Raw genomic sequence first — 16,579 nt, 5'->3', positions numbered from 1 at the left:
CCTTTGACAACATTCATTTTCTGCTCAGTATATGATGAACCTAAGAATACCTGGAACACTGGAATCTAATGGAATTTCAGCACCAGAGTTGAGTGGAGAATTCATTGAGGTGACTGTCACCAACTTTTGATTCAACTTTTGAACATATTGTGTGACACACTTGTAAGTGATCAATCACAACATTTAGGTGATTTCTAATTAAGACTTGGATAATGATTTTGAGTGATGAACTTGATGACTTTATGTGTCTGTCGATGACAATAACCCTGTCGACCATTCATCTACCAGTGTTATAAAGACTGTCAGAGTAATGTCATCTGTGTGACAAAGTATTCTTAATCACCAGATGTTATTAGAATAAAATCTTCATCAGGAGATTCTGCTTCATTATTTGACATCCAAATAGAATATAGTGAACATCATAGCTCAGGTCTGTACTGTGTTTACACACCGTTATAGGAAAGCTGAAAGGTAAATCCAAAATACATAGTGTAAAAGCAAATAATAACCTATTAAAAGCTAAACAGCTGATGACAGATAGCCTAAGACAAAGACTCAGCAGAAATACAAAATCAAATGCCGACAGGAGAGGTGCTTTGCAAATGAATATTGAAGAGTGAATTCATATTCCTGCTCTTAAATCCAGCAGTCTGCCAGCGTGCATAAAGGAATCAATGGTAATTTTCCAGAGAGAACACAAACAGTCCAGTCCAGGAATACAAATATATTGTGTTTCAGATCTGATACTCAGCCCCACAGAGGTTATTTGAATACATTTGAGTGTGTACGGTGCTTGAGATGACACACTTGCTTAGCAGCGGGGGCAGTAAAAGGGGCCAGCCTCTGGGAGGGGATCTGCAGACTCACCAGCCCAAGTGTTGCTAAATTGAAAACCTGCTCTCGAACACATCCAGACTGACTGGGTCTGTTACTCTGTCAGCTTTTAACCAGGCAAAGGAAATTACAGCCATGACCTCGCGGCGCTTGCCAGAGAGAGACACTGAGAAGTAATTTTGCTTACGCAGAGGAGAAGGTAGGAGAGGGAGGACAAGGTGGAGACGAGGGTGCAGATCTGTATAAGCACTGTGGTTCCTCCAGTTTAAAGCTGGGAGCAGCCATTAAATTATCATTCAACACATAGAGGAGTTCAGCTGGGGCATGAAAGGGCTCGAGAGCAAGAGAGTGCCTGCTAAAGCAGACTGGGGGCCCTATCACCAACACAGCGAGGCCAACTCTTTTTATGGAGCCAAAGCTGTTTTTTTTCCGATTAGAGTTACTGTACACTTCAAATCAAATCTCCCCGTCATAAAACAGAAAAACAGCAGCCTATTGGACAATCTACTGTATATAATGCTGGTATATGTTTATATGTTTTTCTAATTAAAGTGCTGGAGTGAACGGGCCAGTGGGCAGAATGGATGGAAAGTTATGTAGCTTTTAAAATAAGCTATTACATCTTGACAGCAGCTACCGGCTTCCTGAAGTTAATAAATGAATGCAATTCACTTCCTGGAGCGATGTTGCGGTTTATTCCCCCATTAGGAGGCGGTGGTCCACCCATTCCAATCATTCTTTAATTAGAACTGTTGTTATTTAGGCTGTCACGGGAGGTAATACCTCATGACAGCATCGGCATCAGCTTGGCAGCCTGCAATCTCATATTCTTTGACAGGGGCTTTGGTGCGGCTTGTCGTCGCTTCATCTACCCCGCCGGACTCAGCGGCGCACCAGACACTTCCAGCTGATGTGTGCGTGGTTACATGGAGATCTCCAGCTCAACATGCTGACATTGAGTGTCGTCTGTTTAAGCGTGGAAACATGCTAAGTGTTTTTTTTATTTTTGAAGGCTCGTGATTACTTCCCCAGATTGCCTTAACGTACCATTGAGTCACAAAATGTTTACACAGCATTGAAAGATGCTATAAAGTGGAACAGAATGGCTCAGCAGGCATTTATTCATCCATGCAGTGACATCCATCCGTTAGTCTAGGTTTGGTGCTTAACTGCAAGTGGTCTGAAAAAATAAAAATAAAAATAAAACAAAATAAAAAAAATACTGTTATCATTTTATGTTAAACTCTGGGCTCAGGTGTTTTTCATGGTGGCCCAGCAGGTCCAAGACAGTTAAGTTCCTAATGGGCTTGGTTTCATCTTAATAAACACATCCCACGTGTTAACAATTTGTGTGTAATGAAGTGCTGCCCTCTGTGGAGCGATGTAGAACAGCAATCACAGACTATCACAATCCCCCTGCCCCCATCGCCTCCGGCCCCTATCTTTGTTTTGACACATCAGGTCTGAGAGGTGGTGCAGAAACAGACCATCAGTGTGAGTCTAGGTGAAATAGGACGCAGACCTCTCCAGAGGGTAAACTACTGTGGAAAAGAGGATGACATCAGGAACCCCAGCTCCCAGAGGAGACAGCTCTGGAAACATTGAACTTTAACAAGATTACCAACTCGGGGAGGGGTGGGAGAAGGAGACGAAACAGCATGTGCCGCTTGGAGTTGGCAGCATGAAATACAGATTTATGAACTCCATTAAACCACATTTCTTTCTCTTTATTGGGGCCTGCAGCCTTTACCCAATGTGGAAAAAGGGTAGGAAAAAAAATCTCCTCCAGATAAATTACTAACAGGCTGGGCATTTACTTCCACATAAGGTAGCTGTACAACTCATGAATAGAGAGATAAAAGCAACTAGACACCTTGACTGTTTCACTCTGCTGGTCGACTGGCGACTTGTGCGAGCCGAGGTAGAAAACCAGTCACTGTGGTCTTTGGAACAGGTGGCCATCTCAGACTGGCATTGGTGGTGTGGAGCTGGCGTGGGTTAGTAGCCAGACTCTCAATCTGTCCACTTGAAAACTCCCCAGTATTGCTGGAAAGTATTATGGCCCCTGTGGAGGAGATAGCAATTACAATTTCTGATGGGAGAGAGGGAGAGCGCCAGGAGCCACATCCATTCTTGGAATATGATCAGACTTATGACTGGAACATTTTTACAAAGCGCCACTACACAAATGTGCTCTTATTACCATCAGTGTGAAGCCTTATAGTTTCAAAATTTCTATACACTTGCTTTTCACTGTCTTTTTGTCAGATTGCCAGGGGTGACTGTACATTTAAAGACATCATTAAGCTGTGAATTGTCTTCCCCATGCCAGTGTTTGATGAACCACACCAGGCCTCAGCAGGTACATGGCAGCAATCTGCGGAGAAAAACCTGCTTCCATTTAAATCCTGCATTGCTGCATTCTGTGACAGATTGGATTTGGAGTGGGCAAAGCCCGCTCCAGCTGGAGACTGCTCACCCTTTGGCCTCTCACCTGAACTCTTCCTGCTCTGGTATGTGTGACTAACATGTTCTATGGGATACTGGTAACACTAGAGCCCACATGTTTTGGCTATTGAGCACAGCTGGCGCTTGAGATTACACTGTTTTCACACATTTGGACGGCCCAGACACTGAATTGCTGTATCACTCTGCATGTAGTTCACATTTATTCAAAAAGAGCAGCGAGCAGCAGCGAGGAAGTAATCAATTTTCAGGCCCCAGCTTCAGCTGATCAGTTGCTTTTGCTCCTTAAAAGTGTTGCCAGATCTCCTCTAAGTAGTAACCACCCCTTGTTGGGAGCATGCATATAAATCTGTAGGCTCTGCCTGAGGAATGAATAAGTAATAATCACATGCAAAGCACTTATTCACTCTGTCCCTCGAATCCCATGAGACTTCTGGCTGGCTGCACGTCTGAACTCTGCAGCAAACAGAACAACCTGCTGGGTAGAAGTCGCACTCAGCCAATGATGCTTTCTTGATGGATTGTCAGGGAAATTTGATTCTCCGCAGGCTACCAGCTGACATAAACGTAATGCCACAAAGCCTATCAAAGCTGACGGAGGACTGTGTGCAGGCGTGTGACTGTACTCTATGTTTGGATGTTCTGCGCAGCAGAGGAAAACAACAATAGCTCATACATCTGGTGCAGCTCAGTGAACACTGGGGAATAGATGTGACGAGAATGAAGATTGCCGCCACCTCAGAGGGAGCTGCAGCCACAAAAAGCCAAGGTCAAGTCAGTCAGCTTAAATGTGCCACAGTGGTGGACTGACAGCACAGAGAGAGCCGCTGCATGGATGGGTGCATTACACTTATTGAAAATCAATACCAATCTTTCAGTGGCAGCTACAAGACATATTTGAACAACGGCCCTTACTCAATAGAGTTTTGTCAGATTTTATGCAGGTTTTCCACAGGTGACATATCAGAGGTCAAAGGGTTATTTGGTTGTATACAGGTGTTCTTGTGCTTCTTGATTTAGATGGCACCTTTATGATCAGAGCTCATGTTTTGCTTTAAATGTTGGTCCTACACACTGGAGTTATCTAGACAATGCTCTCTGCTGATTTTTACATTTGTTATGCCTTCTTATCAGTGGTGGAAAAAGTATGCAGATCCTTGATTTAATTAATAATCAATGTATTTGTTTTTAATAGAGAGGAATTACTCTATTTGTGAAATGGGTCACTCATAGCACTTAATCACAGAGAATTAACACCTGATTTTGTTGCTCTATTCAGCTTGTTATCCTGTGTTTGCTTATGATTTGATGAATACTCTATTACAGGTGGGAATCCTGCATTTCAATATTCATTCAAGTAAAACACATAAGTTGTCTATTATCAGTAAAATTGACTAAAATATCAATATAAAAACACTAAGTTTTGCATTATTCCCTCTGAAATGTAGTAACATAGAAGTATAGCATAAAATAGAAATACTGCAGCAAAGTACAAGTACAGCAAAATTGTTCTTCAGCACATCACCTCATATATATGTACAATAAATTACATATTCAGAACAAACGGCAGTTGCTATTTTTGTGAACAGAAAGGGTCTTTCCTGGAAAAGAGCCTTCACTGTATGTAAACTACATGCAGTTTAGCTAGGGTATTTGATTGTATGGAAGTTGTTGTTTATTGCTTGAACCACTTTATATGTTTCACACCTTGCTGTGCAATGCGTTGGGAAACAGATTTTCCTCTTCCTGCTAACAGCACGGTATTCATTTTTCTTCTCGTGTTTTATGACGACAGTGAAGGTGAGGGCAATGATGGTGCTGGTGTTGGTGCTGGCACTGCTGGTGGCTGTGAAAGCAGGATGCATACAGTAACTCACTCCCCCTGCCTATTACTGTTGGCAATCCACTGTTTACTCTACAACAAGGACAAAGCCCTCTTCATGTAGTACTGCCTGTTGTGTTCAGCGCGGGGGAATTTCCAAACTTTCACAGGACTAAGTCACGGGCATCAGAGAATACTAACACAACAGAAATTTCAGTCTGCAAAGATTAGAGCCACAGCACAGAAGCTGAGCACAGTCCAAGGTTAGGCATAAATACTTGTTACTGACTCATCTGACTGTCATGCTCGCCAGATCGCCCAGTTTTTCCTCAACTCTTGTGGCACGTGGACACTTTAACTCCAAAATTCCACACGTCTTCACATTCTTCAGATGTTCGTGTCATGTCTGAGTGGTTTTGGCAGGAACCTCTGTTCACTAGATCGAGGAACTGCTTTTCTTAAAAACTCTGGGTTTATTTATGCCATCAGCAGTCTACGTGTTGTGGGTTGAGATGTGATGTTAGGAGCTGGAGCTTTTATTTAGTAGCATGATTTCAAATTCTCAGCAATTCATGTCCTTGAAAATACATTTGCTGCTGTAATTGAATCATCAGGCACCAGTTATCTGGTACGGGTACACTATCTAACTTGGACTAATTGAATTTGAAGGTGTGTTGTTGGCTGCACATGCTGTAAAAGGGCTTGACTTCTGTAGAGGGTGGCTCTCGCTTTTGTGATAAAATGATCCCAGCTCAGCATTATTGTACACAGTGTTAGAGTAACGGCGCGTGCTCGCAAACATTCACTGCTATCCACACTAGCGACATTAACATTTTGCTAAATCATTTCGCCAAAACAGCTTTAATTTTTGATGATTCTCCAGCTTTATAAGAAGCAGACAAAGCACTCAGACTGCGCGCCAGATGGCTCACCCTACCTTTATGTGTTGGGAGGTGACAGTCTAAATCCTGTGTGCTGAGTGCCTAAGGCTCCACAACAGGGAAATTGCATTCTGATCCAGTCCACTCCTCTGTGTGTTAGTGTTATACAACAGACTATTGTGTCTGGCATTTGCATTACGGCCATGAAATTCAGCCCACTAGCTTTCACCATGTAGCGCGATGAGACAACAGTAGGAGTTCTAGCTTATCTGTTGCCATGCTACAGCAAGATCACATTCACGCCCTGTCTTCAAAGCTGCTCCGCAGCCTTTTTTATTGAAATGCATCACAAGAAGGAAGTGTATGTGGTCGCAAGAAAACCTATTTACTTTCTTTTGGTGTGTACATTTGACATGATGTGACCAGTACCAGGCGACAGAAAATTAGAGCAGCCGCAACAATCGCAGCGTGATGCAACAATCTGATGGACACGATATGTGAATGCTGACTTTGAGGCAGCGGGTGTTGGGTACAAGGTGGGGTCCTCTGTGTATCCATCATTATGGGCAGTGAATCAAGCAAGCAGGCAGGGGCTGTTGAGAAGAGGCCCCCTGGGAGCAAGGCCTTGTCCTGTCACTACCGGGAGGGACGGCCAGATAATAATGGAGACATCATGAGGGCAGGAGATAGGCTTTCCTTTTCAAAGTGGAAGATGGTGAGAATTTGCAGTATCCCATCACAACAGGCTCACGGCCACTGATTGGTCCCTGGCCTGTTTTAAAAAGGACAGCTTTAACTGCTCTTGTCGAAGAAAACAGATGCCAGAGCTGTTTGCCTTCAGAAAAAAAAAGCATCATTGTGCTTCTGAAAAGAGACTGTCCTATTTTAGTAATTCCTGACATCAGCTGGGACCCGGTGGAAGAGGTTCACATGGGACCTGCAGTAATTTAGCTTTTTATCTGCGTGACAACAGATGAATTACATTTTGATGTATTCTGATCTCATACGGGATGATTCATTGTTGATATCAGATGTAAAAGCATAAAATCAGCAGGCTCTTATGCAGATGATTTCAAAAGCATGTCACATTTCTTGCAGTGTATCGAGCTAAAACAATTACATGCTGGCATCAAAAAGTATTTATTTTCCAATATTTCTTCCAGCTTCAGATGTTCTCTGGTCACAGATTGCTTTTGACAGTCACTTCGAAACCTCTCAAAGAGATTGGCTCTCGAAGACACTTCCAAAAATTACGTTTAGGAGATGATCACGGCCCGGTGCAGCTCTTAAGAAATAGGTTAAATCAATGTCTTGAATTTTAGTTTTCCACTGCAATCACTGTGCCTTTTTAAACTGAAAATCCTTGGCTTCATCAACAGAGGGGGGACTGGAGTATTAAACACAGAGCAGAGGGTAACATCAACAATCTGCAGTGTTTACTGACTTAGACCATCGTGTCAGTTGTAGACCAACTTTTCCATGTTTTGTTCTCAACCGAATTTGGTAAATTGTTTTACTTTGGAAACCACTCACATTCTTTCTCTGCAATGCTGGAAATATAGTTTTGCATTCATTACCCCCTGCTGGCAACGACTCTGCAAAATAATAGCTTTGCCGTGCTCTTAAGAGTGCATTTGGGTTCACTTTCAAATCCGAGCCAATTTAGGCTCCTTTTGAACAGTTGATGGAGTACACATCAGAAATGCAGCAGCAGCTGCTGAGTGACCACAGCAGTGTGGTATTTATGCAGTGCCAGGGCGAGCAGGACAATGGTCTCATCCTGAAATATGTCTATGAAAATAGTGTTTGGATGCGTTTTATGACAGAAAGCCTCAAGCCTGGCAAATGCCGTGTCAAATGGCTTTTCCTTTTACAATAGTCTATTGTTTTTGTCTTATTTTTGGATGGATTGCTGCTTTCATTTTGAAGTATTTTTAACCAGTTGCTGAAGCATGTCCAGAATTTTTGTGATTTATTGCAAAAAGCCATCCTGCCATGGATGTGGAAAACCTCATGTTGCTTCAAGAAGACATCGTTGAGATGTAACATTAGTGTTTCTTTGTCCTCACGGCTGTTACTTTTTTTTCAGGTTCAAACCAGCACCATCAATTACTCAAAGAACACCTATCCTGACACTGTTATTTCTCCTCTTGTCTGCAGAGAAGCCACTGCCGCAGGGTCCCCCAGGTGGTGTTATCGGGATCCTTGGAGGTGTCGTTGCCATTGGACTCATCATTGGCGTGGCTGTTACTGTTTTCATGGTCCATCGGCGGCAGCAGAAGACTCGCACTGAGACAGATAATGACCTGTGAGTACCGAGCCTCTGCCAGAGAATATTGGAGGGGGCTGGACAGGTGGTAAGATTAGGTGTGCACTCTTGTCAACCCAAGAGAGAGAAACACTTTGAAAAGGACAAAACACCTTTTTTCAGGAGACTTGATGTGTTCAGAGACAGAGGAACACACTGCAAACATGTTGCTGCCTCCTTGTCATTCATTCTGGGAGCTGATAATCTCCTTTCCTATAGGTCACTTTATAAAGTTTATCTTTGTTTACTATTGCAGATAGAATCAATGATTATCTTTAAAGGGGTAGCTATTAAGTAGTTGCTTGATTGTAATGTGGGCTATAGTGAGCCCATTTCCCATTAAAACACTATTCTTTTAATCAGGACTGATTGCAGGAGCATGAGCTGCAGTTTCTTCTTGGGAAAGCTTCACCACCAAATATGATTCAAATATTGATCCACTTCTATCAGATCTGAGGCTGAGGTGGTATTGCAAAAGCAATGTAGGTCATTTAAGCTGAAAACGTATAGTTCAGAATGTGTTTCAGAAGAAATAATTCTTCTTTCATTGCATAAATTAAGCCAGGCAGACTGCTATTAAGGACAGACTTAAGGACCCTGTATCGTTCCGACTTTATTTACTCCTCCCTCCCTTCCTCCGGCCAACCAGGTAATTTTGTTCTGCCTGCAAACCAGGGGCCATGACAATTTTGAGCATTGCCAGCTGCTGCCCGTACGCAGAGGGGAAAACAGAAGTTGCAGATGATGCAGCTGAGAGAACCACAAGCAACAGAGCTGTGTAAAGCTAAAATATATTCTATATATGTTATTCTGAATGTGATAAAAGTCTCTGCCATCTGTTTAGTGAGAATTGTAAGAAATCTGTTTTTCAACGAAGAAGGAAACAAGCATTCATGTTGAATCCCGCTAATTGCCTTTGTCTAAAACACCTGGCCACGACAGATAGCTCAGTAGTTGTCCGGGTTTCCATGATGCTCTTGGCTATACTGGATATACAAGATGCAAACCACATCCCCATGGGAATGATGCTGCTGTGTGCAGGGGTTGGCTATCTTCCTCCCTGGGAATATTACCAAAACAACTGAGGTTGGGGGTGTGCAGAATCTGGCTGAGGGTGCACATGAGCCTTTAATCAACTCTCACATGATGAGATTACAATGCTTATTTTAGAGGCCCCCCTCCAGAATCTTGTAATTGATTTGATATTCAAAGCAGTGATGCTGACATCAAGCATCCACGAGACACTGTGCCAGGTTTTTGGCCTCCGCGACTCCGCCGGCTGCTCGTCTCAGAGCTCTGCGGCTGCTGCAGGTCCACCGCTGAGCCCGCGGAGACCCAGAAACCACACTGCCTCTACCTCTCAGGAATGCTTTTTAAGACAAATGAAGCACACAGACTCTTACCTCTCCCATTGCTTTCTGTCTCTTTCTCCCTCCCTGCTAATCTATCTTTCTTTCTCACTCTGATGCCAAAGTAACTGCTCTCTGTTTCCCACTCCCCTCCCTCAGCATTGCTGTTGCTGCTGTTGCTGATAGTTGTGTGACACAGGCTCCAGAGAAGCCAGAGTCCCCCACAAGGAAAGTAGAGGCACCTGACCCCAGTCTATCCCCGGCTGAACCCTGTCCTCCTGGATCCTCTATTCTGTTGCCTGCATGTAATGGTGGCCTGCAAGTGACATACTTGAGCACACCATTGTGAGCACTGAAAGCAGCAAACGTTCACCGACATGATAATTTACTAGTCATTCACGCTGGACTTGACGTCTGAAAAACTTTGAATTGAAGAAATTTCTGTTCGTCTTTTGACAACACTCAACAAATTGAGACGTTTGAAATGAAATTCAAACGTCTCAATTTGGTAAATGACAAAAAAAAAAAACAACAACAAAAAAACCCATCCAGCTCCATCAAATAATGGCGATGCAGTTTGATAAACAACTATGAATGAATGTTAAGCCCGATGGAAACAGTGCCAAGATAAATCAAACTTAATTAAAAGTCTTAAGATAAAATATCCAGCTCCACTTAGAGTTTATCAGATCCGCGGAGCTTGGACAGAGCAGAAGACTTGATGAGATTGAACAAACATATCAAATTGTTAATCAGAAGGAGATCTGTAAGCTTATAGGAACTTTGTTTAGCATAAGCTAAAACTCACTGATAATGTTAACAGACCACATTGTGCAACCTCCCTCCTCCGCCTCTTGCTCTTTCCTCTCCTTTTGTGTGCATGATTGTCGTCAAATATGCATGACAAGAGTTATGGTCGTGTCAGTGCTGTGTAACTGTTGTTATTGTTTCCTACTTGTAGCTCGGCACGTAATGCTTAATGTAGTGAAATGTGATTCAAAGCTTTAATTGTCCAGATGAATATTTGTGTCCGTTTTCCTGTGGCTTGTCATCAAACAGTGTTCAGTGTCTCATGAAGAAACTGTTCACTTTTCTTTGAAATGTTTAATTATGTGAATGCAGTTAAGTTGCAAGCGAATGTGTGGGGTTTTATTTTGATGTAGAGAGCCACTGCGAGAGATTCATAGTTTTATATGAGTGTCTGATGCCAGGGTAAAGGGGAAGCATTTAGCCAGACTGTTTAATTCTGCATGTTGATGAGCCGTTAATCAAGCTTGGGCATTTGATAACATGCCTGACTGCACCGCCAGTCACGCCTCTGTTTGCCCTCACAAAGCAGCACATGATGTGACTCAAAATTGGTCAATCCTAATAAATCACTGGCCCTTTAGAGGCTGCACTGGCACAATAGTCAACTGATTATCAAAATAGATGGGCATTGTCAAAAGCGATGTTCTCAGAATAATGTGTTCATCGCTCTGTCTTTTGCCTGAGCGTGATGTATGACCTCCAAAATGCCGGAAAGCACTGCCAATCGTGGCGCGGTTCCCCCTGCAAAATGAATTCACTCGCTAGTGTTCCTGACGTGCAGCTGGTGTTGACACAGTTGCAAATACTCGCTGGTATAAATCACTTTGATGCCAACTTCCTGGCCATATTTACCTCAATATCTGAAAAGAATCACATGCAGAATGTAAAAGGATGATGAATTATGAGCTTGTTGACAAACATCAAGACTTTTTTTTTTTTTTTTCCTCGAGCGTAGGTACAAATTCTTCCACCTCAAGGGGCTGGAAATAGTTTTCCAGGACTGAAATGTAGCACCATTGTGATGCTGGAGGACACTTGACATTATTGATAAACCTTACAGTGCAGTCAAAGTTAAAAAATGGGATGTCGCAGTTATAAAAATAGATGTCTTCCTTAGTAGCACAATTTGAAAGATGACACTGGAAGAAGTCATTCATAGAGATATCATTTGTTCTTATGTACCTTTTGATTTATCAACTGGTCACCAGTGCTTTTCACCATTGCTGTGCGGAGACTTTTAAAATGTGATTCATTTTTTGTTGGACACCTTCTAGCTTTAAGCTGTAACCAAAGTAGGATTGTCTTTCTTGTCTTTCTGAGTCATTCAATGGACTGTTATTGTACTAGGTGTGAATTCGAATCTTTCACTGTTGTTGTTTATGAGTAAATATGGTGCTTGGTTTCTCTGTACAGAATGTTATATATGCAGTGCAACTGTCTATAACAATCACCTTTATTTTCATGTTCTTTTGTATAGCAGTGTATGTAATCTAGTATCAATGCCTGAGGTGTTGAAAAGGTTTGGAAACTGGCCATATGTGTATAATTGTAAAGTTAAATCTTCCTCCAACAACAGAAATAGTTTTTGATAAACTTGTCAAAGAACAAAAAAACAGAAGTCATTTTGTTTCATTCTTTGTTTTGTTCTTTCTTCTCTTGTGAGAAAAGAAGCAAAAAAAAAGCTGAGATCTGCAGAGTAATTGTTGTCCGCCTTTTGAAAAGATCGGAGCGAGACAAAGCATGAAAGTAATTGCCTCCTAAAGATCAAATCACATTTATCCCGTCTCGCAATTAAAAGTATCATTAGCATTTAAATTGCCAAATAAGATTGTGATCAACAGAAATCAATGAGAGCGCCAAGGATCAGCTCAAACACTTCACATTGTTTTCCACGAGCGGGGCTGTGGTCATACGGCGGCTCTTTAATCCAAACGCTTCTGGGAATGCGACACTTTCCCTCACATGCAGCGGACAGCAAGACAGTTTTCTGGCTGTCACACTGAGGGACGTCTTAACTCTGATTATCAGCAGCTCAAAAACTGCCTCATTGTTGCGAACATTTCTAATAGAAAGGTCACTTTTTTTGTGAGTGCATTGTAAAAGTCATTTTCTTTGCTGTAAATCTTCCCTCACAGATTACTCTTCTCAGTTTAAGGATTAGTTATGTTTTCTCCTCACTATCCCCCTTAAATCTCCCCTTAAGCTGCCCTGAGCCTTTTGTAGCCAACAGAGCGAGGAGGAGCGAGGTCTTCAAGGTGGATGTCTGAGTAGGAAACAGTGCAAACTTGAATGTAGCTCATGGTTCCCTGCCCAGTGCTCTCTGCTCCCCACAGGCTTGTGGTGCTTGTCAGCTTTCATTAGTGTCTGCGTCTCACAAAGCCAACGCCCACATGCTGCCTGCATCACATTCAGCTCTGAGGAAGTCTCTGTGTGTAATCGCACAACTGAGATGCACATGAGGTGGTCAAGCTGAGATGAACGTCATCGCGCTGCATCTGACTAATGACGGATGGAGCAAACATCAAGTGCAAACTGAGTTAGATTGTAAAGCATCAGGAGAGAAAATGCAGAATATCAAACACGCCATATGGCAAAGTATACATCATTAGCAGAAAACAACCTGAATAAATATTTAATGCTACACAGCCCATCAACCCTCACTTTAACTCTTACTTACTCTTTGTTTGGGTTGATACTGTCTTGTACTTAACATCTTTTTTATCCCCAGTGGCAATTTCGGCCAGTGAAAAGGTTACATCTCCACAGTTGGTCCTCGGAAATGTTAGAACAAGAAAGGCTGCATATATTAATCAACAACATTCACAAGACTCAAGAATTAATATATAATATAGATATATAAGATCAAAGGCTAATCTTATTTAGCTTGAAAGCGAGCTTTGAATAGGAAAGAAGTCCCTTAATTATTTAGCTGGAGTGCTCTGTCAATGGACATTTCTTCCCACAATGCATTGCACAGGAAATGGAGGAGCTGCTCACAGCTGGAAAGAATTAAAAAAATATTGAGGACAATGTTCAGACAGCTTCAGGAACAGCCTGGTCTTTGTGGTTTCAGACATCCTCATCGATTATAATTCTCACCTTGTATTCTGCTGAGACCTGACAATGTGGTGACATCATTGAAAAAATATCAGATGGGGCAAGAAACACAAGCAGACACACAGGTTTGAAAAAACTCCCAGGCAAGCCAAACTTATTGGGAAGAGAAAAAGAAGCAGAGCCGTGAAATGATTTACTGTCCGTTGTAAACATCCATCTCAGTTTACAGACTGACTTCCTGGTTCACTTTTGCCTTAAGCTTTTATAAGTTTAATTAGCAGTAGTTTTCCAACATCACAGTTGTTTGACATTATCACACTTTTTCTTTTATCACTTCCTGCCAGTTTAAGACAGTAAAGTACATTAATGTCGGGTACTCTTACAGAAACAATGTATTTTAAAGGTTAGTACTTTATAGTATTAGTCTGCAGTAAGGAATTGGGACACAGCTTGAGTGACTGAGCACACACATACTGTTTGTTGGTCTTGGTACATGTGTGTCTGAGCACACAGTCACACTGTATGTTTGTGCACTCTGCACACGCTGCTTCATCAAACACTGATGCTACTTTTCGCTCGGCTTTCCTGCTATTGTGTCACGCAGTAGTGACAGTCTATACACTGACGGTCTCCTGAGGCTGCTGCTTGTGCGTAACATGATTACAAATATTTCTGAATTCAATCAAGACAGGGAGGTATGACAGGGAGAAAGTGGTTGCTGTGGGGTGGTAGTCATGAGACAAGGGAGTTCCTTCATGTTTGGTCAGATTTGATAAACCCACTCTGCATATGGGGCCCCAACACACTACCTATTTGAACAGGCTCCTTCACATAATGTGCAATCATAGCAATCATCAGGGGTCCTATGGGATCCAATGTAGGTTGAAAAATACAACAGGATCTGAATGCAAATGCTGCATCATACATAAACATGGTGATGATTTCATCCTGCTTGAATAAATCCGTTCCAACATGAGGATGTGCCACTGATTTGACGTAAAAACACAGTAAATATTGTTTCAAATGCTGGGTGATGCCGCATTTCTTTTTAATGAAATGTCAATTATGTCAGTGCATGAGGTATCAGCTTTTTGTTTCAGCAAATTGAAGAAATGTCATGATTTGGTGTCTCAGTGTACGCACAGGGCAGACAGAGGCTGAAAATTACATTTTGTCTCATACATTTCTTGAAAGCAAATGATCTTGTCGGCTGTCACAGCTTCTTTTTTTCAAAGTTCTCACCTGTATCAGATCATAAGCAAGGGATTACAATACTTTATAATGAGCACACCGCTGTACCTGCGGAAAACCGCATTTCCACATGACTCATAATTATCTGTCTCAGAGAAAATGGATGCTCCCCCTCTCAAGGCTCTGCGATGGAAGAGGTTATTGTAGACAAGGGAGTGTGCTGCATGCTGCCTCTGTGCTGCAGGCAGGCAGAAGAGGGTGCCACATGAATCTGGCAGTGGCACGGCAGCCCTGTCTGGAGACAAGGTGATACGGACTGGAAATAATGAGCGTGAAAGAAAGAGTTAAGAGGTGCACTCATGCACAAATTTTCTGCACATTAAAACGCCGGCTTGGCCTTGCGGAAAGGTCATGTTATTCAATAAGGACGTGAACCAGTGCGAATGGGAGGCGGGAGGAGCTGGAGATAATGCATGTAGGTACACAGCTCAGTGTCTGTGCTCCACTTCATTATCTTTGATCACTCCTGATATCATGTCAGAATACGGCAGATGACATCTGACTGCCAGCATGTTTGAGGGAAGGGGTTTTCTTTGTAACAATTTCCTAGCAACAACCCTTCTGCTTCCTTGTCTGAAATAATTATCCAGATGCACTTCAAACAATTTCAGCATCAAGCTTTCAATTACTGCTGTCTTACCTGTTCACAATTTAATTTTCCTTTTTGCTATCATGCCAGCGACTGTGTGCTCGAGCGGCCCTAATCGCCAGTGAAAATTTCATTGTTGATTTGAAGAAAATAGTTTAGTTTACTGTTCTGTTAATGGCGGCACGTAAATGAGCACAGGTGTTCAGCTGTTGAGGCTTTGTTCTTCCCCAGGTGTGTCAACAGAGGGGCGGGGTGAGCGCCTTGGGATTAGGGGATGTTAGTACCAGGGATTCAGGGAAAGGTGGAGAGCAGAAGCTACATGCTGAGCTCTCTGAGTCACAGCTCAGGACGACATGTCAAACAAACAGTTGCTGCACAGTAGGCAAGGTGTTTGTCCACCTGGCACTCTGGCTGAGGCTCAATCCACCCTGAGGACTTGACTCACACATGCCCTTCTCCTTGCCCCCTATACCCCCTCCATCCCCATCTCCTCACCTCAGTGTCCAATTACAGCCCACTCTCATTAGCACAGTGTCTCTCCAGCGAGAGCCTTTGAAAGGGCAGGTGGAATGGCTGCCGCCGCAACAAAGCCACCAACACGAGATCTATCAAAATCCAAGGAAAGAGTGAAAAAGGCAAGTGCAGGCAGGACTTCTCATTATAGAGTGCTGTAGAAGGTGAGGGACGTAAAGAGTTGTGATCCCTTACTGTGCTGAGTGTCATATTATCTTTTCACTCTCTTAACAGGACCGACCTCCCACCCGCCCACAAACCAGCCCCTCCACCGCCCAAAAAGAAGAACAGTGACATGAAGGGACACTTGACATCTGATGACATCCAGGTAAGGTTCTGCTCCCCCTCTCTTATTCTTGTCCTCTCTGGCTGATCTGAGAACTTTCCAGATTTATGTCTCAGATTTTTTTTGGTTCCTTTTCGGAGTGAAATGTTGCCAATTCAAGCCCAAATATGTTTAAGAAGTGTACAAAAAACATGTCACAGCAGGCATAATTACATTCCTAACACAGCTATAAGAGCCATTCAACACTAATGTGGCAGAGCTTCATCTTGTTGTTTTGTCTTAAAAGGTGATTTTACACGGTATCAGTTGGACATCATGGTCGGTGTTCGAATGGTATTCATGGGGATACAGTGAAATGTCAGTTTAGTGACAGCAGGATATATTCTCTCAGTGTTTCTCATCCTCTTCTCTGG

At 42.7% G+C, this 16,579-nt stretch overlaps 1 protein-coding gene across 1 annotated transcript in view; it reads left to right on the top strand.

The window, feature by feature from the left end:
• Positions 1-16,579, top strand: part of nectin1b (nectin cell adhesion molecule 1b) — a 131,534-nt gene that overhangs the window by 95,756 nt on the left and 19,199 nt on the right. The window contains exons 6-8 of the mRNA XM_070906247.1: positions 8,164-8,311; positions 9,820-9,885; positions 16,112-16,208. Of these exons, the coding sequence (XP_070762348.1) occupies positions 8,164-8,311; positions 9,820-9,885; positions 16,112-16,208 (311 nt within the window). The remainder of the gene's footprint in view (positions 1-8,163; positions 8,312-9,819; positions 9,886-16,111; positions 16,209-16,579) is intronic.

This window comes from Enoplosus armatus, chromosome 5 (genome assembly GCF_043641665.1).
Source record: "Enoplosus armatus isolate fEnoArm2 chromosome 5, fEnoArm2.hap1, whole genome shotgun sequence".
Lineage (NCBI taxonomy): Eukaryota > Metazoa > Chordata > Actinopteri > Centrarchiformes > Enoplosidae > Enoplosus > Enoplosus armatus.
The sequence above is the reverse complement of the archived record's forward strand: the minus strand, read 5'-3'. Positions and strand labels throughout refer to the sequence as shown.